At 43.1% G+C, this 27544-nt stretch overlaps 1 protein-coding gene across 3 annotated transcripts in view; it reads left to right on the top strand.

The window, feature by feature from the left end:
* The window catches only part of DCLK2 (doublecortin like kinase 2), a 102348-nt gene that overhangs the window by 11487 nt on the left and 63317 nt on the right, over positions 1–27544 (top strand). For all 3 annotated transcript variants that reach the window (XR_010785820.1, XM_066573659.1, XM_066573660.1), the window contains exon 2: positions 4042–4376. Coding sequence is in view for 2 of the 3 variants with exons in the window: in XM_066573659.1 (XP_066429756.1) it covers positions 4042–4376 (335 nt within the window). In the remaining variant the exon portion in view is untranslated. The remainder of the gene's footprint in view (positions 1–4041; positions 4377–27544) is intronic.

The following is a 27544-nucleotide window of genomic DNA, read 5'->3' as shown; positions in this document are numbered from 1 at the left end:
TGTGGTTTCTCAATCTATGAAATATACAATGCCAGAAGAACTGTGCAGAAAGACCCGTATTAGTTTGAAGCTATCCATTTAGATTACATTGTATCTACACTGAGAATTACAACAAAGAAATCATAGCGGCAGAGCACTTTATTGTCAGAAGGGCTTAAAGGGGTTGTCCCGCGCCGAAACGGGTTTTTTTTTTTTTCAACCCCCCCCCCGTTCGGCGCGAGACAACCCCGATGCAGGGAGGTAAAGAAAGCTCACCGGAGCGCTTACCTTAATCCCCGCGCTCCGGTGACTTCTCTACTCACCGCTGAAGATGGCCTCTTCCTCCGTGGACCGCAGGGCTTCTGTGCGGTCCACTGCCGATTCCAGCCTCCTGATTGGCTGGAATCGGCACGTGACGGGGCGGAGCTACACGGAGCTACACGGAGCCCCATAGAAGACTGCAGAAGACCCGGACTGCGCAAGCGCGGCTAATTTGGCCATCGGAGGGCGAAAATTAGTCGGCACCATGGAGACGAGGACGCCAGCAACGGAGCAGGTAAGTATAAAACTTTTTATAACTTCTGCATGGCTCATAATTAATGCACAATGTACATTACAAAGTGCATTATTATGGCCATGCAGAAGTGTATAGACCCACTTGCTGCCTCGGGACATCTCCTTTAAATATTACAATAAAGGGGTTATCCTACCTAAAATCATTTTGTCACTTATCTACAGGTTAGGGAGAATGAGGCCACGTTGTGCATGTATGACCACCACTCCATTCACTTTTATGACACTCGGTTGTGTGGTCTGCTTGGCCATTTCCCTGAGTCCCATACCGCCACTCCATTCTCCTGGGGGTCTTGGGGATGCACTGTTCTCATGACCGCAGGAAGTCCTAGCGGTCGGACCCCTAGTAATCAAATATTTATCACTTATCATTCTATGACTGTATAGGATACCGCATGCATGGTTGTAAATATTATTTCATAAGTCATAACTGATCACTTAATGTGTTCGGAGCGCTGAAAACAGATTTAAAAGAGGAGTCAGACAAACCTGTAGGATCTGCATGGCTTTGTGCTGCCAGCTAATTGAATTCATTAGCGACTGGCATTAACACATTAGTAGGGTCCATTGAAACAAACTGCCTGGCTACATGTTGTGAACTTCACAGCAAACACATTTGCATTGATATCTGAGACCTTGAAATCTCTCACTTCAGCACCTAATTGTTTCCTCATAGGTAAGAAAGCTTTATTAGCTTTTAATAAACTTTATGCACATGACAGAGTAATAGCCAAGAGGCTGCATGGAGGCAGAAGCGTCTCGACAACGTCCTACCGTAGAGCAGTAGATGCTCTGTGTTATGGGATACTCTGTTTGCAATTTATATTAAAGGGTTAATTTAACCTAGACAGTCAGAAAAATACCTTTTCTATTAAATTGGATGTATGCGGAGGTTCAGGAGGGATCCACATACTGTAAGTCCATAGGTGACTTATTATGGCTCTGTATGAACCAGGTTTTTTAGCGCCATAATAAGGTCAAGTGCTTGAAGAAACGGAACGATGAGCGAGAACCGAACGATTCTCATTTGTTGTCTAGTTGTTGGCCTCATTTAGACTGAACAATTGTTCAATTTCGCTCGTTTGAACGATTTTTATTTTTTAATGATAACTGTTTCGGAATTTGCGAAGGAAAGGTGAGCACCCATAGCAGAGTCTGCGGGTGGGATGGGGCAGGGAGAGATCACATGCTGTCATCAGTTTCTGCAGTGGGGAGAGGAGATCACAAAGGGTCATATAAGTGATTCTAGATTGAGAGAAAGCATGCTAGAAATGAAGCTGTGTAAGGCTGGCTTCACATGGACGGATCAGATTACGCATGCAGGAGCCCGCAGCGGAATCCGGCCCTGACTGCAGCCAGCGACCCTGCGTACCTGTATTCGTCAGTATTGCAGATGGCTGCCGCGACTTGTCGGTCATGCGCAGTACAGATTTAAAAAAAAATAATTAATCTGTCATTCCTGCGCTGTCGCTAGGTGATGATGCAGGTACCTGCGACCTATCCGCAACATTAATTGTGGATGGGCCGAGGGTCGGATGACTTTCATTGACTTTAATGGAAGCCGTCCATGCGGACACCGCACAGAAATAGAACATGCTCCAATTTTTTTTTTCTCCTCCGGTCGCGAAAATCGCAGTTAATTTCTGCGGGTGTGTGGGGAAGAAGCAATTTTGCATAGCATGTTTTGAACGGTATTTGCTGCGGATCCTCGGTGTGTACACTGACTGTGGATTCTGCAATGCTAATCCATTTGTGTGCAGCTGGCCTTAGGGAGCTAGTGAAGGCAGCAGCATCCTGGACATGTAGACCTCACACACAGCATATACTGGGATGTACAGATTGAAGCTAGGAGCACATTGCAATCTTCATGTCGGGGGGATTAAAATGAATGAAGGAGTGGAGACTGCAGTCTGAAACTTAGTGCAACTTTTTAAAATCTATAGGCATTAAGCCCTTAATGTTAATTGTATGTATGGCATGATATTGGTACAGTGGAACAGCTGGGTCACTTCATGTGACGTTTGATTGCCTATCTACATGTACAGTACAGTGAAGACCTCCTGTAACTTATATATTTTGTGTTCCCAATTTTTAGTGCAACAGAATTTTCATCATATAATTAGAAAAATTTGCTGTACAGCTTTTTGTTCTGATAATTCAATGGCATTAAGGTTTTCAAGAGTGTTCTGTTCTTGTGTGATATAATATGTGTATAAAGCTTGTTTAAAGTAGAACATCAGTTACGAGTCTCCATCAGTTTTAGAGAATGAATACGCAGTTGTTTCCACATACAGAGAATTAAGACCTGCTAAGTCTTTGTTATATGCCCTTTTTAAAAGCATGTTCCTACCGATTTAATAGGGGAAAAGCATTTGCCCAAAAGTATTTTTTGGCCGATCATTGGGCAGTGTAAATGATCAGCCAATAAACGAGCAAACCCTTGTTCATCGGCTGATTTGGCTTATTTATGTGAGTGTGAAAATGCTCACAGGTTGGCCGCACTTCTGTAAACGGGGAGAAGTGCAACTGACCAGTGACAGCTCTTTGGGGTCAAACAATCCCTATAACTATGGTATTAGTGTATCTTGACGCCACCGGAAGCTAGGGGTTCGACAGGAGGAATACCAACTATCTTATGCTCCCTTACCGGAGTCTGAATTGGCTTGTGTGAAGGCCAAGTAGACAAGTGCTGATTTCGTGGATTGTTGCTCATCTACGGGAGCAAATTGCTCTGTGTAAAAGCTTAAGTCGCTCGACTCAGGTTGTAGATTGGAGAAAGTTTACTTTGTTTATCCATAAATGTTTGATTTGCCTATAGACTGATATGTACAGATGTAGCAAACAATAACTTGATGCTTTACATGTCAAATACAAAAATGCAGCAAACTTTAACGTGACTCTTTCAGTGTCCTTTTTTTATTTTTATTTTTTAGTGCCAATGTAAATGAGTGGTCAGTGTTTGTGTTTTTATTCTGCCTTTTTTTTTTTTTTTAGATCCCAGATCCCTATGTCCAACATAAGATCTCATACTCGCCTCTCTCAGGTCAAAGCCAAGCCTCTGGTCTTCTAGGAGTATAGGATCTTATGTTTGGGCATGGGGAACACAGACTTCAATAAAAACTTCACTCTAACAACCACTTTGTTTATGGAATATAGTACAAGCCTCTGGCAAAGGTATACGTTAGGAGCTTTTCTTGGCTTGTAGGGCCAACAGAGGCTATTACTATGATGTTGACAGGGTCTTGCTTCATAGCAAGTGTTGATAATACTTTTCATTCATCACTCCATGGCCATGGACACAAATCAATGCAGCTCTTAAAGTTAAGAGAAAATGGAGAATAGGCTGTTTTCTTTTGGTCCATTAATTTCTGTGAAGTTCTATATGTATATTTATAGTATCTTACATCATTTATATGAACTATTACAATAGAAAATGCATTGTCACCACTAATGGGCCATTTGTTTTTCATTGCTGTTTTCTGATTATAGGTGAAAGCTATGTTTGTGCCTCAAATGAGTCTTACCGAAAGGTAGACTACAATCGCAACACAAGTCCCAATTGGTCTGTGAATGTAAGGACTTCGTCTGCTCGATCTTTGTCATCCTTAACGGCACAGAAGAATGAAATGAAAGAAGGCAAGGACTTCATTAAACCCAAGCTTGTGACGGTCATCCGGAGTGGAGTGAAGCCACGCAAGGCTGTTCGCATCCTTCTAAATAAAAAGACCGCACACTCCTTTGAACAAGTCTTAACGGACATCACAGATGCTATAAAGTTGGATTCAGGTGTTGTCAAGAGGCTGTGTACTCTGGATGGAAAGCAGGTAAGCCAATGTGTATTAGAGGAGCTTTACAATTGGTGTATGCCAAGATGAGATCACATTGAAATTGGATTGGTTTTCTACTATAATCTAGGTCTATATGTGCAAAGTGATTCTTTATGCAATTCACATTGTAGTTTGTAAATCCTGAAACACACAGTTTTCAGCCAACTGCAGCTTTTGGCATTTGTGGTGTGGTTGGGAGTACAGTGATATAACACATATGCACATATTAGTCTTTGGGTTACATAATGCAGTTTCTCCCGCTGCCTAGTAAAGTTGGCTAGACCAAGCTTGGACATTTTTTAAATTTATAGTGTATATACATTATTGTCAAAAAAAGAATCGAGCATCTAGAAGAAGTTGTCGTTTTGTTGCAAACTCGGCATGCAGTTACATCTCAGGCAGATATGCAAATAAATAGACTTGTGGCGTGATTAGATAAACGTTTTTGCATCTGAGGCCCTAAGGCCTCATGTCCACAGGGAAAATCAGGCCCGCTCCGGATTCTCCATGGAGAATCTGCAGCGGGTCCCTCCTGCCCCGCGGACATGAGGGCTTAAAATCGGAATTTAAAAGAATTAACTCACCCGCAGCGGGCCGGGAAGGTCTTCTCTTCCTCACGGCCGGATCTTCTTTTTCGGCCGGCGGATGAACTCGTCACGCCGGCGGTACGTCGCCGGGCACATCCACCGAGCCGAAGCAAGAAAGATCCGGCCGTGAGGAAGAGAAGACCCTCCCAGCCCGCTGCGGGTGAGTTAATTCTTTTAAATTCCTATTTTAGGTCTCCTGCGGATCCGGACGGCTTCCATAGGCTTCAATAGAAGCCCGCGGGAGACCCGCACGAAAATGGAGCATGGTCCAGATTTTTTCACGCTCCATTTTTTTTTTTTTTTTTTATTCCCTTTTTGTTGACCATCCGCGGGTATTTACCTACCCGCAGGTGGTCAATGCATCCCTATGGGGTGCGGATCCGCGTGCGGGAGAAGAGTTCAAATCCGCTGCGGATTTTAATTCTTCTTTTGCCCGTGGACATGAGGCCTAAGGCCTCATGTCCACGGGGAAAATCAGATCCGCTGCGGATTTGGGCTGCGGATTTGGGCTGCGGATGCACTGTAATTGTCTTTTATTTTTCATGCGGGAGATCAATTGAGCTATGTGCTCTATGAGCTCCCGCACGTGTGATCCGCACTAAAATGAAGCATGTCCATTTTTTTTCATGCTCCAGAAATTTTTTAATTCACTTTTAAATACCATCCGCGGGTATTTATCTACCCGCGGATGGTCAATGCATTCCTATAAGGCGCAGATCCGCGTGCGTGAAAAATGCTGCGGATTTTAATTCTTATTTTCCCCGTGGACATGAGGCCTTAAAGTGGTTCCACCTTTGGCCTATAAAAAGGCTCTCAGAGGCTCCTTGTGTGTAAGGGCCCTGTTTTTCTGCTTGTGTATAACTTGTTGACCACTAGACTCCTCTACGGCGCAATCGAAGAGTTTTCACCCAGTTAACGGAGTTTGAGAGGGGGCCTGCCCAGTGTAGGTTTTATCGCTAACAGAACATGTATAGGGCCATCTGGGACACCAACTTTGACAGCCTACGAGTTTGCACGATCTAGAGGCTCAGTTACAGCAAATATGGACCGATATGCCGCAGGATAACATATGGAACTTGTATCCTCCATACCTGTCCGTATTGCATCCAAGCTAGAGGTGGCCCAACAGGGTCCTAGAGCCTTCCTTCAAGTGTTCAGTTTTCCCATGATAAATTATCCTTTTGCTCTGATATTGTAATCAATTACTAATATCAATGTTAACTGAAACATATAAAGTTTAATTCTATCCCGATAACTCCTTCTGCTTGATATTTTTTTTGACAATAAGTGTATTTCAGGTTTAATCTATTGTAAACTTTTCTAGCCTTTTTTTTTTTTTTTTTTTTTTTTTTTTTTTAAAAAGCATTTTTGGTTAAGAAAACGCAAGCTTAAACAAAATTTGTACCTAATAATAATCTTTGACTTGTCAAAACCCTACCAATTCCTAAAGCAAAGGGGCCATGACTTACCCTAGAGCATCCAAACACGAAGCTGCTTTTTAACACCATTGTCAAAAAAAAAATCTTTTGAGTCTGATGTCAAGCCATTTATTACATGATTCTTAATTAGGAAGGTGGAGAAGTAGCCATGTATAAAATCAAATGGGAATAATTTTAGCATTACCCAGGCTCCAGAGTTTGACGAAAGGACCAATAGGTCACTGGCTTATATGATGTGGCCAATGCTATAAATGACATGTGATTAAAGATGAGTGAGCATACTCGCTAAGGACAATTGCTCGATCGAGTATTGTCCTTAGCGAGTATCTCCCCACTCGGAAGAAAAGGTTCGGCTGCCGGCGTGAGTGACAGGTGAGTTGCAGCCATGAGCAGAGGGGAGAGAGGGAGAGAGAGATCTCCCCTCCGTTCCTCCCCGTTCTTCCCCGCCGCCGGCAGCCGAATCTTTGCTCCCGAGCGGGCAGGTACTCGCTAAGGGCAATGCTCGATCGAGTATTGTTCTTAGCGAGTATCTCCCCGCTCGGAAGAAAAGGTTCGGCTGCTGGTGTGGGTGACAGGTGAGTTGCGGCCATGAGCAGGGGGGAGAGAGAGATCTCCCCGCCGCACCCTGCCCGCCGCCGCCAGCCGAATCTTTGCTCCCAAGCGGGCAGGTACTCGCTAAGGGCAATGCTCGATCGAGTAATTTTCCTTAGCGAGTATGCTCGCTCATCTCTACATGTGATAGTTGTGAGGTTCTATTGCAGATTTTTTCCCCCTGGCCTTGGGCATTCATCTGTGCCTCTGCATAATCTGATTGAACAATATGAGATCCTAAAGGGGTTGTCGAGTTGAAAATAGGATTGCATGGGGTCCCTATTAAATAGTCTATTAATTCCTATTGAATAAAACTTGAATGATGTATTTGTTGCTGCTTTTATTTACTTAAGTGACTGTCACTTAAAGTATGTTATTTATACACATGATTATTATGGGGTACAGGCAGACTTAAATGGGTTTTCTGGGCAAAAACTATTGATAACCTATCCTCAGGATAGGTCATCAATAGTTAACGGCCTGGGATCTGCTGCTCAGGATCACTGGCGATCAGTGCAGTGGGCCAGATTTCGTCATGAAGGTCTGGAGTGGAAATGCCATAGCTGGCTTCCAACAATGGGGTCGGACATGGAAGTATAATAAGCTGTTTCAGCTCCCAATTATTTCAGTGAAGGGGAAATTGGCTATGGCACTTCTGCTCCCATGACTATGCCTTGCCCATCTGCTGATTGCCAGGGACTCTGAGTGGCGGGCCCTTGGCGATTACTGTATATACTCGAGTATAAGCCTAGTTTTTCAGCACATTTTTTTTGTGCTGAAAAAAGCCCTCCTCGGCTTATACTAGAGTCAGGGAAAGGTTAAAAAAAAAAAAAAAACATACTCCCCTCCCAGACAGCATCTGTGTCTCTGGCGGTGGTTCGCCAGGCTGCTTGAATTCTCTCCACTGTCATACCCCCGCCGTCCTCTCTGCTCAGCTCTGTCATCCCCTGCCGCCAGCGCTCTGTAAGTAAGAGCTGTGATTGGATCAAGCGCCACCCAATCACAGCCGGCACTCTATCATTCACAGCCAATCAAGCTGCTTTAGAATTCTCCCCACTGTCCTCTCCTTGCTCAGCTTTCAAATTCCATGCCGCCAGCGGTGTGTAAGTAAGCGCTGTGATTGGATCGAGCGCTGGCTATAATTGGCTGGCGCACAATCCAATCACAGCGCTTACTTACACAGCGCTGACAGAGCCGAGCAGAGGGGACGGCGGGGGATGACAGTGGGGAGAATTCAAGCAGCTTGTTGCACAGACTGGGAGGTGAGTATGGAGGGTTTCTTTTCTTACCCAGTATATACTCGAGTATAGCTTGGCATATACTCAAGTCAATAAGTTTTCCCAGTTTTTTATGGTGAAACTTATTGTCTCGGCTTATATTCAGGTCGGCTAATACTCGAGTATATACGGTAACTACTGATCTATCTGTAGGACAGGTTATCAGTAGTCTTTGCCCAGAAAACCCCTTTAATCCTATAGCATGTTAATAGATTGTCTGGGTCCTTTTAACAATGGAAATGTAAAGCTGGATAGTGTTATGGCCATTTTAGATGAGCCGATTCTCGTTTGAACGAGTGAGTGACGTCACCGCTAACTTGTTTGCTCTCCTATGAACTGTTTTAGACAGATCATCGTTGAGACTCGTTCAGTTCTTGTTATTAGTGTTTCATATTCCTATGTAAGAACTGAGTGGGGAGCATTTAAACGCAACAAGAAGTGACCGATCCAACAATGATTTTTGGCGCTGCTGAAACTGAACGATAAACAAAAAGTGCACGATTCTTGTTCGTCCGATCGCTGGCTTGCATGTAAACCGAACAATTATCTGTCACTTTAGCTTTTTTTTACCGTTTTGGTTTTTTAAACGATAATTGTAGTGTTTTAACTGCTAGCACTACTCGCATTGTTAGTAAAATATGGAACCACAAGTAGTAGCTGAGCCCAGGTGTTTAGTCAAGAATTCAGCAAAAAGGTTTTTTTGGGTTTTTTTTGTCGTTGCCTTCTTTCAGTTGTGTGGGTGAAATATCATTGTGACGCTCACGTGGCAATGCTCATAATAGCAGCAGCCGGCATGGAAGCCATTGTTCTATAGGAGTCAAAAATGTACAATTTTTTCTTTTTCTCCTCTTGCTTCTAGTTCTCCAGTAGTTGGAGGATTACAGTATAATAAAGTACATTCATACGCTAATGTTCTTCGGTTTCTGATTCCTTTTAACTAATTGATGTTGCTAGGGGATGGTCATTAAGAATGAGGGTTCCTGTTTACTCGAATGAGTTGCTTGCTGCTAATTGTATAGCTTAGTGACTGACTAACGGTCAGTACTTTCATTCTATTCTTCTGAATAGCAACAAGTTGAATGAATGACCCTCTGTAATGGGGACAGATACCCACATCTCTGTAGCAGAAGCCTCAGATCAGTATACAGTCTTGAAAAATGATGCTCCCTTTCCTGCCTATGGGGTATATCAGAGGCTTGTGTAGCATGCAGAATGCTAATCAGACCAATCAAGAGGACCGGCTATAATTGCTACATACTGTACATGTCTGCGTTGTAGGAGGTAATCTAAACTTCCATTGTCTGTGCAGTCTAGTAACTCAAAAACAAAATCATTAAATACGAAAATGCACAGACTGGTGAAAAGGCTGTACAAAATAAAAATATATTTTCTCCTAATTTACACTAAAAGAATGTTTTGTGTTCATAGCTCACAGCTGAGATACAGTTATCGCATTTGTTCTACTGATTCTCTATTGAGCCTAGCTTTAGATTGCTTACTGATACTTGGCGATCTGCTGACATTTATGCAAATAGTCTGCATTAGTTAGGCCAGTTTCACAAAGAGTAGAATATGAGCAATATTTTTGCTCACGCGGGTAAAGTATAGGTTGACGAGCGCGATATCGGGTTGAGTTTCTCCGCCCAATCCCACCTCTGTCTAAGACTTGAAAAAATTGTCAAGACAGTGCCTCTGCCGATGGTTGGAGTGAAAATTTGAAAGATGGGTGATCTCAAAAAAAAAAAAAGAACTTGCCTGGCGTACAACGGCCAGACCCTGTGGGTTGGCCGCCACGCCTCCAGTCCAAGTATGCCAGGGAGGAGGTAGCTGTTGGTAGAGGTAGCGTCTTGTCCAAGCAACATCCGCAAGAGAGAAAGCAAGGAGTTTCCCAGGATATGGAGGAAATCTCGGGCAATGGCAGATTAAAAAAAATTGTATTAAGAAAAGCGCAGGAGGATTTTTTTTCTTAATATACCTAATCAGAGTTAATACATGCTCTGTGCAGTTCCTTTGTACATATGCAGATCTAGTTACATGCATGTTAATTTACACATTACAAACATGTTTAAACTATGGTACTTCATTCTAGTCATACTCAATACTCCGGTTAATCAGTTTGTGTTTTGTGCTTTTTATAGTTTTAATATTTTACAGTTTGGACAACTGCCTTCCATTTGACTTATCTGCGATTTAAACAAATATTTCTCCCGTTTGGTTCATGATGACATGTATATTGAAGTTTATATGAAGCAGCTACTTTTTTTTCTTGGTGGTGGGGAAGCGGGGGGTTGTCTTACCTTTCTTTTGATTTTATTATATCCTAGTGTGCCAGCCGTATTAAAAATCTATTAAAACCTGGGGAGCAACTAATTGCTTCCTCCCTAAAACCACCATTGAACTGCTATTGCCAGCATGTTTTATTTAGTTAAAGGGGTTTTATGGGACTTTTGGTGCTTCTACACGTCATTTAGATTCCTGCAACTAAGGGGGAATCGGAACAATTATCGTTCCGTGTAAATGCATGCCCAGACTGAATGACGAACAAAATTTGTTTGCTTCTCATTCATCAATCAGTTTCTGCATACAAAAAAACGAATGATGAATTGATCCGTGTAGACATGCGCACTGTGCATGCGCCTATTGAAGTGATGCGCACCTCTACATGCTGTTGCACCATTCTAGTTGGTATTACTATATAGACTACCATCTAATGTCACCAGGCGATACATGGTTGGGAACTTCTGTTCCAGAAATAAAAGTAGTTTCTAGAAGTGGGAACCATCCCTATCCACAGGTGTAGCATATCAGGTGGATATGCTATAAAGGTTTAAGGAGGGAATACCCCCATAATTTCTTACCAGTGGACCATAGCAGGTGCAATTCAGTTTAGTAAAGGCCCATGTATACGCAACAATTATCGCTCACAATTTGTTCAATGATTTTAAGGTGAACTTAAAGGGGTTGTCCCGCGCCGAAACGGGGGTTTTTTTTTTTTGGTTTTTTTTTAACACCCCCCCCACCCCCGTTCGGCGCGAGACAACCCCGATGCAGGGGTTAAAAAAACAACCCGCACAGCGCTTACCTGAATCCCGGCGGTCCGGCGTCTTCATACTTACCTGCTGAAGATGGCCGCCGGGATTCTCTGTCTCCGTGGACCGCAGGGCTTCTGTGCGGTCCATTGCCGATTCCAGCCTCCTGATTGGCTGGAATCGGCACGTGATGGGGCGGAGCTACACGGAGCCGGCATTCTACACGAGCGGCCCCATAGAAGACTGCAGAAGACCCGGACTGCGCAAGCGCGGCTAATTTGGCCATCGGAGGGCGAAAATTAGTCGGCACCATGGAAACGAGGACGCCAGCAACGGAGCAGGTAAGTATAAAACTTTTTATAACTTCTGTATGGCTCATAATTAATGCACAATGTACATTACAAAGTGCATTATTATGGCCATGCAGAAGTGTATAGACCCACTTGCTGCCTCGGGACAACCCCTTTAACTCCCTCTAGCTAAACAATGGATTTTAACAGGGTCGACGTGCTGTGTTCTACATGGGAGTCGGAGATTACATTGTATTCTGCCAACAGCCTGTGCGAGAACAGTGGAGCTGTGTGCAGAGCTCAGACCACATGCCATGATCTGCAAATAGCTCCCGGAGGCCCTTTTACACACACATGAAACTGATAGTGTTAATGGACATTAGTATCCATTAACACTTTATGCAAAACGATCGCTAAAACTGTCAATCTTTCAGTTGTTTGAAAGATTGTCTTTGCATGTAAATGGGCCAGTTTTGATCATGTACATTTACTGTAGGTGTCTTCCAACCATTCATGGGTGTCCCAACATAAAAAATTCCAATAAAATACAAACTAGATTGTTTTCTGGTGCCGTGCGTTTACTTTGTTGTAGTAAATAATCCCTTTAGTTTAATAGGATTTTATACTTGCAGATTACATTTTGTAATCCATAAGAAAATTCTAATCTGTGAGAATAAATGCTGCCAATTAGATTGCTACAATAGAATGGTACTTGTGAACAGTGCTGGCTTTACGTTAATGGCATGGGTGAATTTAAAGAAGGTTTTTGGTTTTTGTTTTTTTTTTTTGCACTCCCCCCCCCCCCCCCCCCAATTAAAAAAAAAAAAAAAAAAACTTTTATATATACCCTTACCCATACATATATCTATTCATAGAAAGCAGTAACATGGCAGCATACCCACACCAGAACAGCTCAGTGAGTATTTATTGCACCAGACCCAAACTCCGCACATACATACAGCACCAGAGCCCAGTAGAGTTCATAAATACTACAGCTGAACTGAGCAGTTGCCATCAGCGTCTTAGAAAATCAAAAGGGAGGAGACCGAGCCGGGAGGAGAATGATTCATGTAGCTTCACAAGATGCTGCCACACGGAGGAGGAATAACCTCCTGATAGGTGGGCCAAAGGGTGGCCCCAACCTACATCCACCCAGTGGTCAGAGGCCTCTGCAACGGCACAGGATGCACGTAGCGAAGTCTGGCCATCCCTATGAATGTGGGAACACAAGTGCCTTCACAAAAATAGTGTGTGTAATGTAACAACTTGTATGTGTGGAATCCAGTGGCTATAAACATTCCATCTGACACACTGCTTATACACCTGGTATACAGGATATTTGTGTATTCTAGAAATACCAATCATAGGAACCAGTGTGAAACCCAACACAATGTATTAACAGATTGTGAAACTCTAATCCATTAAACAAGGTTAACTGCAGGAGATGAGGAAGAAGCATGTGGAAAATGTAAAGGGCTTCAGCATGGCAGATGGAGACTCCACAGTAACTTCGGATGTGGAAAGTGGCCAACTATTTTCAAAGGGTATTAAACTAGGAGGGGGGGGGGGGGGGGGGCCTCGTGTGCCGTTCACATCTTAAAATTGCTGGGATTTTCTGTTGCTGCAGTGTAATGTCAGATGATAAATGCTGCCTTTTACCTACATGCTAGACATACAAGACATTTAGTCTGTCCGTTTTATAGCACATTTAGCAGCTTAAATGAAACATAGGGATTTGTAGTCTTCTCTAGACATGGGGCTCAGTCACACTGCCGTATGCAATTTCAGTCCATTAAAAACTGAGCAATTTTGCTCCGTGTATGTGCGTGTTGCATGCATTTTTGTTGAGGGGGGTCCTAGTTTTTCTTTTTTTTTTTTTTTTAAGTGACCGTTTTGCCATCCATATGTCATCACTTTTTCCACTCGTATGTAAAAGAAGGCCCAGTTGTCACGTTTTTGTTTTGTCACTGTTTCCTGGTAACCTGCATGAATAAGAAAAAATGTAGCACACTTGTAACATCCGTGCATACTGTTATTTTTACACTTATAGACTTTCATTGGCAATTTTAGTCTGTGAATACATAAAAAAAGCTACAATTTTTATTTAAAAAAAATCCCCAACTTAACATGCAATATCAATTTGTATAAAAAGAAATCTCATATCTAAATGCAGCAGTTTACTTTAATAGGGCTGTCTGTATTCAGTCAGTAAAAGCCATGGACTGCACACATATAGAAAATACACCCATTTGCATGGACTCTTATAATGTCTCATTGATTTCAGTTAGAAGCAGCGTGAGTTTCAGCTTAAGATGCAGAAAAATGAAGTTAACTTGATCCAAATTGGACTTGCACACACACATACTTTGCGTGGCCAAGGCCAGCTTCACACAGGCGTATTTGCGTGCACAGTACGCAGAGAATAGAACCCATTGATTTTCAATCCATTTGTTCCCATTCCCGTATTTTGCCAATACATTTCGGTCTGCAAAAAAGAAAAAAAAATACAGCATGCTCTATTTTACTGTGGATTTGCACACCAAAGGTTCCTATAGAAGTTAATGGGGGTAGGTGCGCCAATGCATCCGCAATACACAAGGAGATGCATGAAACACTGCGGAATTGTGCTGGAAAAAGAACACATCTGAAACTCATTAAGACTAATTCGCCATTTCAATCAGTGTGTCTTTCCCACACACGAATGCATGCCTTGCAAGCGCAAAAAGTACAGTAAAATAAGCCGATACGCACTTAAAAAAAGAATAGTTCATTCTGCAAATACACAGTGCTGAGGCATGTGCAAATATGTTTATGCACATGTGTCTCTGGGAAAGAACAATTTGTTCATCCCTTGACGGAGTCTAAACTGGCTTGGGTAAGGCCAGGTAGACCAGCAGCAATCTCATTGATTGGCATTCATCTACCACAGCAAATTGCCTTATTTGAGAACTTTATATAGTTGGTCGCTACCACTGGAGTCTCATGTATGGTCCCTTTTACTGTACATCCTCTCACCGGTAATAGAACGTGGTGCCATGCAAGAGCCCAAATGACCGTTTATACATCAGATATCGGGCAGCAGTTCGTTTCCACCTTCTTGTCGGTCATGAAGCCTATTTCCTAGGCCAACCAGCAGAATTTTGAATAGAGAAAATAATGTAAGCGAAGTCTTTGTAAAACTAGCTTTCTATGGACTAAAACTGTAGAATGTTGGGAGCAGAATTAGGCTTTGATATCGCGGTCTTCATAGACGGATGTATACAGAGGACCATGCTAGCTAGAACTATACAAACAGGTGGCTATACAAACCGTTGGGTACAGATGTACAGTATATATGTGATGAAAAGCCTTGGTTTCATCTAAATACGCAACTCACTTCCAGGTTCAGCTTTGATGAACCTACTGCGCTTATTTATAGTAGAAGATACCAAGGAGAAACGGCATACGCGGTATAGAAAATATGACTTATTAGTCACCTATAAATACAATGCAATGTTTCAACCAGGATTACCTTTCTCGAGATTTGCCTTCCTCCTTCTGAAACCTGACGCTGTATTTATGGGTAAGTAATAAAACTGAAGTTTTTCGACTTCTGTGGTTTCTATGGTTTTTTTGTTATCTTTTACTGGCTATATGGGCTTACTGTTGGCCATAGTGCACAGCTGGCGCAGGAGACGAGTGCACTTGTGTGCGGTACTAGCTATAGCCATAAATAACAATATAGTGTTATTTATGGGGGCACTAGCAGGAGACCCTCACTATCTCCTGTCCGCCCTGTTTAGTCCAACACTGACTATTTGCTGCTTTTCTTCTCTCTGGTGGCTGACAGATTATCATAAAATAGCTTATGTCAGCCCGACAGGAAATTGATAATCCCCGTGGCTGTTATCAGAGCACTTCTGCTTGTTACCTAATTTTAATAATTGCTATATAGTAGTTTTCAATAAATGTCAAGCAACCCAGTAATATATTGGTATTGACTGCCCAAAAAGACCATTATAATTGTGCCCCCTGTTCTTGGAGGGAAGTGTTTTCATTAGGAAACTAAGGGGCGACTAGATGGATCATGTGTGTATTTTGGGGGGTTTTTTGCCTTTACTTTTCTATATGTAAAACCTTATTTAAACTTGTAACGTATGTAAGGGTGAGTTCACGCATCACGGAATTGCTGTGGAATTTCGGTTGCACTTTTCATAACACCAATTCCGCAGGGGTGTACAGTACAAACCCCAATCATGTACCTTGGAAAAAGTCTCTACAGCGGAAGAGTTAGGGCTCATTCGTATGGGAGTATGTGGCTTGCATAATAGGCAGTACATGTAAAAGGCGTAATTGCTACCTATGTTAAATCTTCATAGCCTATATTTATATTTAGCAGCTTGGTTGTCTGCATGTTGAGGCATCTGGTGCTTTTACCTGCCCTCTTGATTAGTACATCGGTAGGTATACGGATGCTTTTTGTGGATATTTTTTTCTGTATATTCCCTTTTTTTTTTTTTTTTCAGTGTTTTTTTTATTTATTTATTTTTTCAGTTGATGTTTAAATAGGGATTCAAAAGAGAATGAGGACCTTTGACATGGGCTCATGTTTTTTGGCCAAAATATTAATCAATAGGGGATCATAAGAGTAAGTATAAAAGGACAGATGCTGCTTCACTCTATCTTTTTTAGTCCACTCCCGGTTTTGGTTTCAAAAACTACCGTATTTTCCGGACTATAAGGCGCACATAAAATGCTGAGAATTTCTCAGAAATAGAAAGTGCGCCTTATAATCCGGTGCGCCTTATATATGAACCCGACAGTAAAGAAAGGGGTTCATACAGGATCCTTTACCTCTATCGTGGGCGGCATACCACAGCACACACCATGCTCCTCCCCCACCCCCCCCCCCCCCCCCCGTGCGCCTATGAATTTATTCTTCACTTGGGTTTTTACAGTACAGGTGCTCCCCGACTTGCGAACAGGTTCCGTTCCGGGAGCCCGTTCGCAAGTCCGTTTTGTTCGCAAGTCAAACAAGTAGTAGTATGGAGCGGGATCGCGGGTGGATCCCGCTCCATACAACGTCGGTATTTAAAGTGTTAACAGTTCTAACGAGCGGCGCGGCTCATCAGAACTGCTGCCGCCGGGTGCCCGCTGTAAGAACAGCCTGCAACCGATGTTCAGGGGGCCCGTACAGCGTCCCACGATGAGATCGCGGGACGCTGTGCGGTTGCTAGGCAGCCGGGGACCTCCTGAAAGGCCCCAGGGCTGTCTATGCAGAGTGCCCATCTAGCGCACGACTTGCTAGGCGCTCTGCATAGACAGCCCTAGGGCCTTTCAGAAGGCCCCTGGCTGCCTAGCAACCGCGATCTGACCGGACAGGCTTCTATCAGGCTTGATAGAAGCCTCTCCGGCCCCTGCACAGCACTAATGTGCTGCGCCTTATAATCCAGTGCGCCTTATATATGAAACAAGATTGCTTATAATGCGCTCATAGAAAGTGCGCCTTATAATCCGGTGCGCCTTATAGTCCGGAAAATACGGTATAAAAAATAAATAAAACAAAACCCACTAATGCCATATTTCAATCCCGTGGGCTACCCTGCAGCACATGGGTGAACCACACTGGCACCCTGGGCTCCTACAGCATTCAAAGCGGCACGGCATGTTACTGATAAATACAAGACCTGATAATTGGCTTCAAAAACCGCAACAAAAAAGTGGCCAAAACCTTTGTGTGTGACGGCGCTCTAGATGACTGCGTCTAATGTATCACTTCCTTTCTAGCTTTAGTTGTCTGTAGTACATCAGCAGTAGATTGTTTATCCAGAATATGTAATATACTCATTGATTATTAGCCTAATGCACCATCTGTCATTTTTGAAGGTAAATCACAGACCTAGTTGTAAATTATGGTCAATATACATTGTGTCCCGCTGAGCTTCCCGCTATTAGCAGTTAATTAGTCTGTAAGATCTCCCCCGCAGATGTCATGTGTCACATACTGTTTTGCTGGAAGCCGCAGTGTGCTCCCAAGTTCACCATATCCATCATTGTCCTATACAGCGGCTGAAGCTTTATACGCTGACACTGAGGGTTTCCTGTTTTTTTCCTTTGCATCCTACTGGAGCACAATTACTTCCATCACAAGATCATCTTGGACACATTTTAATTTCTTAGGTTACTCTTAAAGGGAATCTATCACTAGGTTCATGCTGCCCGAACTACAAGCAGACTGAACTTGAGACTGGTATGCTCATACCGTGTTTCCCCCAAAATAAGACCCTGTCTTACATTAATTTTTGCCCCAAAAGAGGCACAGGGTCTTATTTTCGGGGGGTGTCTTATACTCAGCAGGCGCCATCCGGGTTACTCCTGCTGGTAGTCCTCAGCACTGACATAGTATTGCTTGCTGGTAACAGGGTTTGAAAACCCCGCCTCCAGCAAGTGATTGGCTGAGCCACGGTGCTCGAGAACCAATCACAGCTATTCAATGCGATGCTGTGATTGGTTCATTGAGCACCAGCTCTGATTAGCTGAGCCGTGGCGCTCGAAAACCAATCGCTTGCTGGAGGCAGGGCTTACAAACCCCGGTACCAGCAAGCGATGTTCTGTCAGTGTTGAGGCTGCATGGAAGCCTGCTGGAGGCCAGTGGGAGGGACCCGGATGGCTCCTGCTAGGTGTGAGTATTTTTTTTTTTTTTTTTTCATGTAGTCTAGCTAGGGCTTATTTTTGTGGTAGGGCTTATATTTCAATGGGCAGTACAGTGACCCCAAAAACTCCACTTTCAACTACAAAATAAGACACCTTCTATTCTCCCCCCCTCCCCCTCTGCCTTTTTAACAAGCCTTTATTAGGGACAGAGTTTCAGCTTCTTATGACAAAGTTGTGCTCAAAGACCATTACTTTTTTCACTAATGACGAGGAAAAACGACTGTTGCTTCAAGTCGTGGAAGCAAATCACAAGGCTTTTCCAACACAGATGACCAAGAAGTCTGCTGTCCATTCCTTAAGCACTGACTGACAAGTATGTGTCGTAATTTTGACTATTTTCATATATTAAGAGGAATTCTTGGAGGAACAGCACAGATGTGTAGCTTGTCGAGACAGATACCATTGTCAATACTTAATGTTTTAAAGTAAAGTATAGTGGTTGTTTTGCAAAAGCTATTTGTAAATATTAATACTGTAGCTTGTGTAACCTGAAATCTTGCACGTAAGCGCCATTTCTTATAATATACATCAGTTTTAAGCACCATCTTGCAGTTCGAATTCAAAACTAAAACTTTACCCTAGCATTACTATAAGCAGATATAACAAATTAGGAAGGTGTCTTGCTCTATAGCTGCCACTTTATTTTTTGCCATATCTCTATGAGCCACCCTAATGGGCAGATGATATATTTGAGTCAATAGGAAGTCATGAAACCTTCAAATGGAAACCTTTCCTATAAAGCTGTATTCACATTACATTTTCAGTCCAGTCCCATTCTTGCATAATGATCCCTTGGCTTCCGTCCTGCAACACAGTCCAAAAATTACCAGCTCGTCCATTCAAATGGATTCCTGATGTGCTCGGATCCAGTCCCAAGTGCCATAAAGGAATCTTGCTTGTAATCCAGCATCCAACGGTGAAAGGGTAAAATCTGTTGGCTTATTTAATAATAATAATTAAACCTTCACAGCAAACAACATTAGTGAAGAATGGAGAAAGCAGCTACGCATTTCGGTGTAAAGCCACCTTCCATCCCAGTTTATGTCCCGATTTTTATAGTTTTCTGCATAGATGTAAATCTGGAGCAATACTAGTGCTGAACTTTAAAATGTAATATAAAAAATACTATATTTTTAATTGTATTTAATTACTTTTATTTGCATCTTAATAGGAAGCTTTACTGGTAAAACAAGAACAAGTCCTTGATAGAGATGAGCGAACCTACTCGGCCACGCCCCTTTTTCACCCGAGCACCACGATTTTCGAGTACTTCCGTACTCAGGCAAAAAGATTCGGGGGGCGCCGTGGGTGAGTGGGGAATTGTGGGGGGGGGGGGGAGGGAGAGAGAGAGGGCTCACCCCTGTTCCCCCCCCTGCTCCGCCACGTCTCCCCCCGGCGCCCCTCGAATCTTTTCACCCGAGTACGGAAGTACTCGAAAATCGCGGTGCTCAATCGAGTAATTACTCAAAAGGAGTATATTCGCTCATCTCTAGTCCTTGAGTATTCTACTTTTAGGCCATGTTCACATTGGGCAAATTTGCTGCCTATTTGTGTCCGGACTATCGGCACGTAAAATCTGCTTCATTTACAGTAGTGGAAAAATGGATGAGACCTTTAAAATTTCTGTAAAGCATCTTAGTGAAAATAAACCCGTGAAGTGGATTTTGGATCCCCAGAATGGCAATTATAGGAGCTGAATTGAAACTTCAGTGCTTGAAAACAGTTACAAAACACAAAACTGCCAAATGGCTGAATTCACACAAACTAATAAGAAATATACAGCGCCAACCTATTCCTCAGCACTCTGCAAATCAGAGGGTGCAGGGTTAGACAAAATCACACATTACATACAGCATTCAACTAATGCATGAGATTGACAATAGGAGTGAGAGCCCTGCTCACAAGAGCTTACTATCCATGTGGAAATGGGGGTGACGCAAGTAAAACAAGTGTTTGTTCTGTACAATGGTGCAGCCATCTTTTCCTAACTAGGGTAGTATAAATAAAGCTGCATGAGCCGGTCATCAGCCAGTATCTGTTTATGTACAGACATGAAGTGTCATTTGAGTTCATGGAGTGTAGAGGTTACTGTCGGGGGGCAAAGTAGAAGAGGGTTAAACTGAGAAAGTTAGATTAATGAATGTGGTAGATCTCCCTAAAGAAATGTGTTTTTAGGACTTGCTTGATCCTGTAAATACTGGTGATTAACCTGATTAACCATTGTAGCACATTCCGGAGACCTGGTGCAGCTCAGGAAAAGTCTTGTAGATGGAACTGGGAGATTCAGACTATAGAGCAACCTGGTCTAATTAGCAGAATGGAGAAGGTAGGATGGTAGACAGATGACGGAGGAGATATAAGGCAGTGAAGCACTGTGGAAAGCTTTGTAGATGAGTGATAAGTTGAAATGCATTCTAAAGTGAATGGGCAACCAGTGCTGGCATACAGTGTATCAGTTGGACAGAAAGATGAGTCTGCTTGCAGCATTCATAGTAGATTAGAGAGGGGAGAGTTTAGTGAGGGAAAGTTTTTAATGCCAAAGATCAGAGTAGATTTGAAAGCAGGAAGTGTTTAAAGGAAAGACTGGTACTTCTCTCCATTATTCACTCCCGTTTTCGGTTCAAAGAAAGAGAACTGCATCAAAAACTGCACCTGACTCCAGTCCTTCAACTGCCCTGGGGATTTCTCACCAAGCTTTAAAGGGCACTAATTTTTTTCCGAGACTTTATGCTCCTTTAATAGTCTATGTCTCATCAATCTTGTCATGTAATTTCATTAAAAATGTTTGTTACAGTATTCAAATTTGAAATGCATCATCCCGGCACCAGTATTCTCTCACCATGTGCCTATGGAACGAAACTTCTAGATCTCTGACCCCCACACCCCCTCCACAACCCCCAGGGAAATCTTGCTTACCATCAAGCATCTCCTCTACCCCCGCCACCCAACAAACTTATGAGGAATTTAACCTCCGATCAGGTCTATTGAAGAGTCTACTCTACTCTAATTTTCTAACATTGCCTCACCAATTTGATTTGCAATAAATACAGCCATTCTCCCTATGTATTTTCTCTCCCAATTTTTTGGTCTTCCCTTAAGTGTTATTTTGTTTCTAGTCTACAGAATTGGAACATTGCATTGTATTTTAAAAGGGACAAATATTTGGCTATGTAACTTTTGTTCATTTTGCCAATTAATGTAACCCACTGATTTTAAACATTAATGTAATGTTTGAAGTCTCAATTGATATGTTGTGACCTTCTAAAATCAATTAAATCTTTTGTTAACTCAAATTTGAAGTGCAGCCCCTCTGCATTCCACTGCCTATTATTAGGAATTTAGCTTCTCTAGCAATTGGGACTTTTGGATGTCAACTTAGCTGTGGGACAGGAACTGTCTTTACAGACTCAGCTTCCAGTGCTCCCAGATCTGCAGTCAGTGTGTGCACAATCTCTGCCTCTCCTACCGTTTCTGGTAAGTGCACTTATCTTTATATTGTAGGCATTATATGTGTCTACAGTTTGCAGTGGGCAAAGGAGCAACATTTAGGCATAAGAACAAAGAATAGTTAGAAACCCTGTTGCATTTAATTAACCAGACTGACACCATGGTCCCATGGCCGCGATCCACTAAACGCTTCTGTTCTGTAACATTTATCAGAGGTAGGATGAGTATATAGGTATTACCTTTGACAACCCAGCACCATTCACAATAGCCGATGGGCACCTCTCCCCTTCTTCCCCTCCCTGCACAATTGCATCTGCACATGTCATGTCTAGAACAGTCTCCTATATAAGTGGCTCCCCTCCTGTCCAGTTTGTGAATGGAACATGAGTTGTGCTGTAAAGCCTATTTCTAAATATTAATTGCAGTTCAGGCAAGATGGCTGACCCCATGGTCATAGCAGAAAATAGAATTTAAAAAATCTATAATCAAAAACTAAAAATAGATTAGAAAAGTGGAAAATGGTTCACTTTCTGATTTTAAATAGTAAGAAAAAAATATAGCTGATACAGTCCCTTTTAATGGGGGAAAAAACCTTGTACATGGGAGGTCTTACAGGATAATTATGGAGGATGCCTTACTGTAAAATCTAGACATTTGCATGGTTACCACAGCAACGATTCACTGCGGTGTATCATGTTCTATCACAACTATGGAATACATTGGGGAAGAGTCCCATGGGAAATCTCTGGAATAGAACCTGGCTTTGTGCTTCTTCTGTATACACAGAGATTCAGAAAATCAATAGCTATTTACGGATTATAAGACAAGTTGGCACTAACAGTACCAGCAGACGGGCAAATAACAGGAAAAAAAGTGCAGGATCAAAGTACAATCTAGTAATGTTTAGCCACCACAGCATGGATAAAGATATTAGATCTATCCATTTATACATTGAAGTGTGTTTTTATTTATATATTAAGATTTTGTATCTAATATTTTGTATTAAAAAAATCAAACACCTAGAAATTGTTGCTTTGCTTCAAAACTCTGCATGCAGTTACATCTCAGGCAGACATACAAATGATTAGAGTTGGGGTGTGATTGGATGAAAGGTCTTGTCACCTGAGTCCCTAGAAGTGGTTACCCCTTGGCCTCTTAAAAAAAAAACAAAAAAAAACCTCTGAGGCTACTTGTGTGTCGTGACCTCATTTTCCACTTGTGTAGAGCTTGTTGACCACCAGACATGCCTTTACAATGCAGTCGAAGAGATTTCGCCCAGCCAACAGAGAAGCTGGATGGTCATATTGGCGAATTGCCTGCCACCTAGGCCGTTCTGACCAGATACTTTAGGTGGAACAGTGAATGCATGAGGACACACACAATATGACTGGGCTCAGGATGCCCTCGACAGACCTCCAGTAGAGGGGATTATCTGATTGACAAGCATGAGCAATTCCAACTATTTTATTGTCCGCCATCCAGAGACAGGAGGCACCATTGTTACAGGTTCCTGTGTCTGTGAACCATTTCCAGGCACTTGGCTGATAGACATTTGGTCTGACGATGTCCATTATGTGTCCATCCTTTGTCGTGAGCAACAAAATTGAACTGCCATGGAGTGGAACTGGGTTGTCTTCTTCAGCAACAAATCCAAGTTTACCTTGGGCAATGACCACTGCTGTTTTCATTTCTGGAGACCTAGGCGTAAGCACCTCAATCCTGCCATTGCTGTGGAGTGGCAAACTGTCCCCACTCCTGGTGGGATGATCTGGGGGGCTAACCCATATGGCAGCCAATCATCCCTAGTAGTGGTTCAATAGACTGTGATATGTTCAGGACATCCTGCAGCCACATGTGTTCCTCTTAGAGCGGCTTCCAAGAGGCATTTTCTAGCAGGATAATGCTCGGCTGCACACAGCATGGGTGTCACAGGAGCCTCCATAACATTTACCACACGTCCGTGGCCTAGGCACCAGATTAATCCTCAATAGAACATGTATGGGACTATCGGGGTGTCAACTCTGACAGCCTATGAGTTTGCACAATCTCTACATTCAGTTTGCAAAAAATGTGGAGCTATAAGCCGCAGGATACCATATGGAACCTGTATGCCTCCATACCCACTCGTATCACATCTTGCATACAAGCTAGAGGTGGTACAACAGGGTTATTAGTGTATCTTGATGCCACCTGAAGCTAGGGGTGTGACATGGCTTGGAGGCAGAAATGGCCCTGTCACAAGCGTAGCTCCCAATTGGCTACCTTCATGTAGGTCCTACCAGCCCTAACACTAACCAAACATAGACCCCTGGCAGCTGTCGGAAAAATCATGAAGCAGCTTGTCCGTCCGTGCACCTACATTTGTGCCCCTCTGCTGCGGCCAAACTATTCCGCTAATGAAACGGGGCCCATCTGCCGCTTTACTACGCTCACCGTACCGTGCGGCAGCAGCGCTATAAAGTCGGGACCGCTGGCACTCACCGCTTCGTGGCACAGCAGCGGAAGGAACTCTCCACCAGCCGCTGTCACCTTCCTATATGGCGTCGGCTGGTGCCCCGCAGCGCTCAGAAATCCCGACCGCCCCCTCTGCAGCACTCACTGATCCGTGGCACTGCAACGCTGTTAAGTCCTGATCCCCACAGCCTGCTGTCACCTTCCTCCACAGCGTCGCCGACTGACTAGCACCGCTCTGAAGTCCTGACCGCCCCCTCTGCAACGCTCAGCGATCTGTCCAGCAGCGTTTAGAAGTCCCCACTGGCCCCTCTGCAGCGCTCACTGATCCGTGGCACTGCAGCGCTGTGAAGTGCTGATTACCACCGCCGCTGTCGCCTTCCTCGACGGCGTCGCATGGTGCCCAGCAGTGCTCATAATTCCCGACCACAGGCTTTCAGCTTCCTGAAAGCTGGCCGCCGGGGCCTGCAGGAACTGTGAGAGAGAGGACGGGGAGACAGCCGGATAGCCAATCAGGAACAGGGGTCGACAACCCCCTGTCAAACACACTGCATCTTGGCTCCAGCAGTACTTCCGGTGGCGTCAAGATACACTAATACCACAACAGGGTACTAGAGCTACAATGCCTACCCGTATCACATCTTGCATCCAAGCTAGAGACGGCCCAACAGGGTACTAGAGTCTTAATGCTGGCCCATATCACATCTTGCATCCAAGCTAGAGACGGCCCAACAGGGTATTAGAGCCTCCATGCCCGCCCGTATCACATCTTGTAGCCAAGCTAGAGTGTGTTCAGTTTTCCACAATAAATTATCCCTTTGCTCTGATACTGTAATCACTTACTTATATCAATGTTACCATCAAACACGTTTCATTTGATTTTGACAACTCCTTCTAGGTGCTTGATTGATTTATTTTTCCAATGAGTGTACAATAAAGATCCCAGGCACCGTTTTGTACAAAAGCAGCTGTGTGCATAAGGCTTATATCTACATATCACACAAGCTGTACTTCCGTTTTTCTTTCTTACATGGCGCACATATTTCACCTACTGCATTCCTACAAGTATTTCTTGGTCTTCTTAAGTCGGGGTTTGTACAAGTATACGGCAGGTCTAAGCTTTGTTCGTGAGTCTGCTTATTTCGCTTGACGTTTATGTAAATGTAAGGGGTATTTGTGTGACTGGAAGGGGGGGTGGCAAAGGGGAAGCTTTATTTAAGACCCATACAACACAATAAATGATGTATTATGCTCTTAAGACCGCGCCATTTATTTGGAATTTTAACCAAATGGATTCCTATTACACGACATCCTACATAGAATTTTCACATATTCCATTTTGACTCATGTTCAATAAATGGTGATTGCAAGCTTCCTTTCTTTGACATGCTAATTGGCTCATGGATGTGGATAACAGCATCTCATGTGGCGTTTCCTTCTGACTCGGCATGGAACTCTGGGCTCTCAGCTGCCTCAGACCATAGCAGGTTTAGCAGGTGCATTATGCTCTGTGATATTGGTGAAGGGCTTTGTAACCCTTCTGTTTAATATAGAGAACGAGTGGGGTGACTCAGACGCCTGTGAATTTGCCTTAATTAGAAGTAAATAGCAGCAACTTAGCACGGGGCTTAATCGGTAAGGTGCACATGTACATGCTTTTGAGCTCCCTTTTGTTACAAATGGCCTTTTTATTTTCATCTAGGAATGAAATGATGTAACACATCGATAGCTTTAAATGAATTATATTCACCCCGATGCATCCTTTTTAACACTCAATATTTTGCAGATTAGATTTTGGATCAATAATGAAAAGGCAGAGCTTGCTGAGAGTAAATGACCCGGTCCGCATGTCAGACAATGAAAATCAGCAGATGTCGGCATGCATTCTAGAGGGGGGGGGTTCATTTCAAGATTTGTAAGACCTGTGTTGTAAATATAAAATATATGCGTTCTGCGGTGACCTTCAAGCTGTCGGCTTCCATATGAATCACTCATTTATTTTAAATGTTCACGGCACATCTCATTTGATTTTTTTTTTTTTTTTTTTTTCTTCTTTAGTCTTATTTCCAAATTAGCATCTTCTGTGCTTTACCATGTAACAGTATATGGTAGCAGTATTGGTCATGTGGTTTAGGGCTCATTTAGATGGGCGCACTTTTATTGAAATGTTTGTTATTTTTGAATACAATTGCCCCTTATTCTCATGACTTTTAAACATGCATAAGTATAATATATGTAACCTATCATTACCACACCCAAAGAATATAATCCATCATAATTTATATTTAAGCAAATCCTAATCAACCCCATCCTTTGCCCCCTGTTAGTGACAGCTTGTTGGGTGCCCTGTGATAAGCTCCTCCCTCAGTGGCTCCCCAAGCCTGTAAACTGAAGCAAGCAGATGCTGATCTGAAAGATTATGTTGGCTATACCCAATCAGTAGTCTAGCAAAGAATTTCTCTACTGTCTCGTCTTTCTGTGTCATGTCGGTCCGAATGTGTGCCGCACATATACACTGATCATTGCACAGTCCGTAATCATTGCTTGCATGTCCAATATGGTGCATTGCTAAAAGGTACTGTCAGTTATATAATTTGTATTTTCTCCAGTCGCAATTGGCATTAAAACCACATCTTGTCACCGCCTCTGACACCTTCCCCTTGTTGGCAATCTGAGTAAAACCGTTATCACTCAACCATTCTCTATGTTTACAGATTCATTTTTTTTCACCCCCCCCCCCCCCCTCCTGACTACGTTTTTGCCCCCTCTCCCCTACAACCTGCTTGGCAGCCTTCCGGCCCTGTTTAACGCTACTACTTAGCATGCCACCCATAGCTTACTTTGGGTTTCTCTCTCTATACACCCATACAAGCACTTAGTTTCATCTCCTGGTTGCAATTCAGAGACATCCCCTGGATCTCTTTTTTGCACAACTCACCACAAGTCGGTATTTTTGAAAAAAAGATTTTTCCCCAATCTCAACAATGCGCACCTTATGCTACTCTCTGTAGTAGCATATAATAACAAGGCACCTTCTCCTGAGTGATATACTCAAACAACAATGTTGCTAAGTACTTCTGTTGTCCTGCTTAAATCTCCGATTCTATGGTCCATATAAAAGGACACACACTTGGGTTTTGTTTTCCTTTGCTCTCCCAACACTTGCTCTTAATACATATATGCCAAATTCAATTGCTATCTATCATCTACAGCGTTAAATTGTAACAATTGTCTATAAATTTACAACGTAGTCACTATATATTCTTTAGTCCACTGTCTTCTCAGGAATGTCAGTCAGAGGTTGAAGAAGAGCGGGGAGTGAAACCCACACATTCCAAAGACACAAGCATAAGACATAGTG

This window comes from Eleutherodactylus coqui, chromosome 7 (genome assembly GCF_035609145.1).
Source record: "Eleutherodactylus coqui strain aEleCoq1 chromosome 7, aEleCoq1.hap1, whole genome shotgun sequence".
In the NCBI taxonomy this organism is placed as follows: domain Eukaryota; kingdom Metazoa; phylum Chordata; class Amphibia; order Anura; family Eleutherodactylidae; genus Eleutherodactylus; species Eleutherodactylus coqui.
Note: the sequence above shows the minus strand (reverse complement) of the source record. Positions and strands in the feature narration are given on the sequence as shown.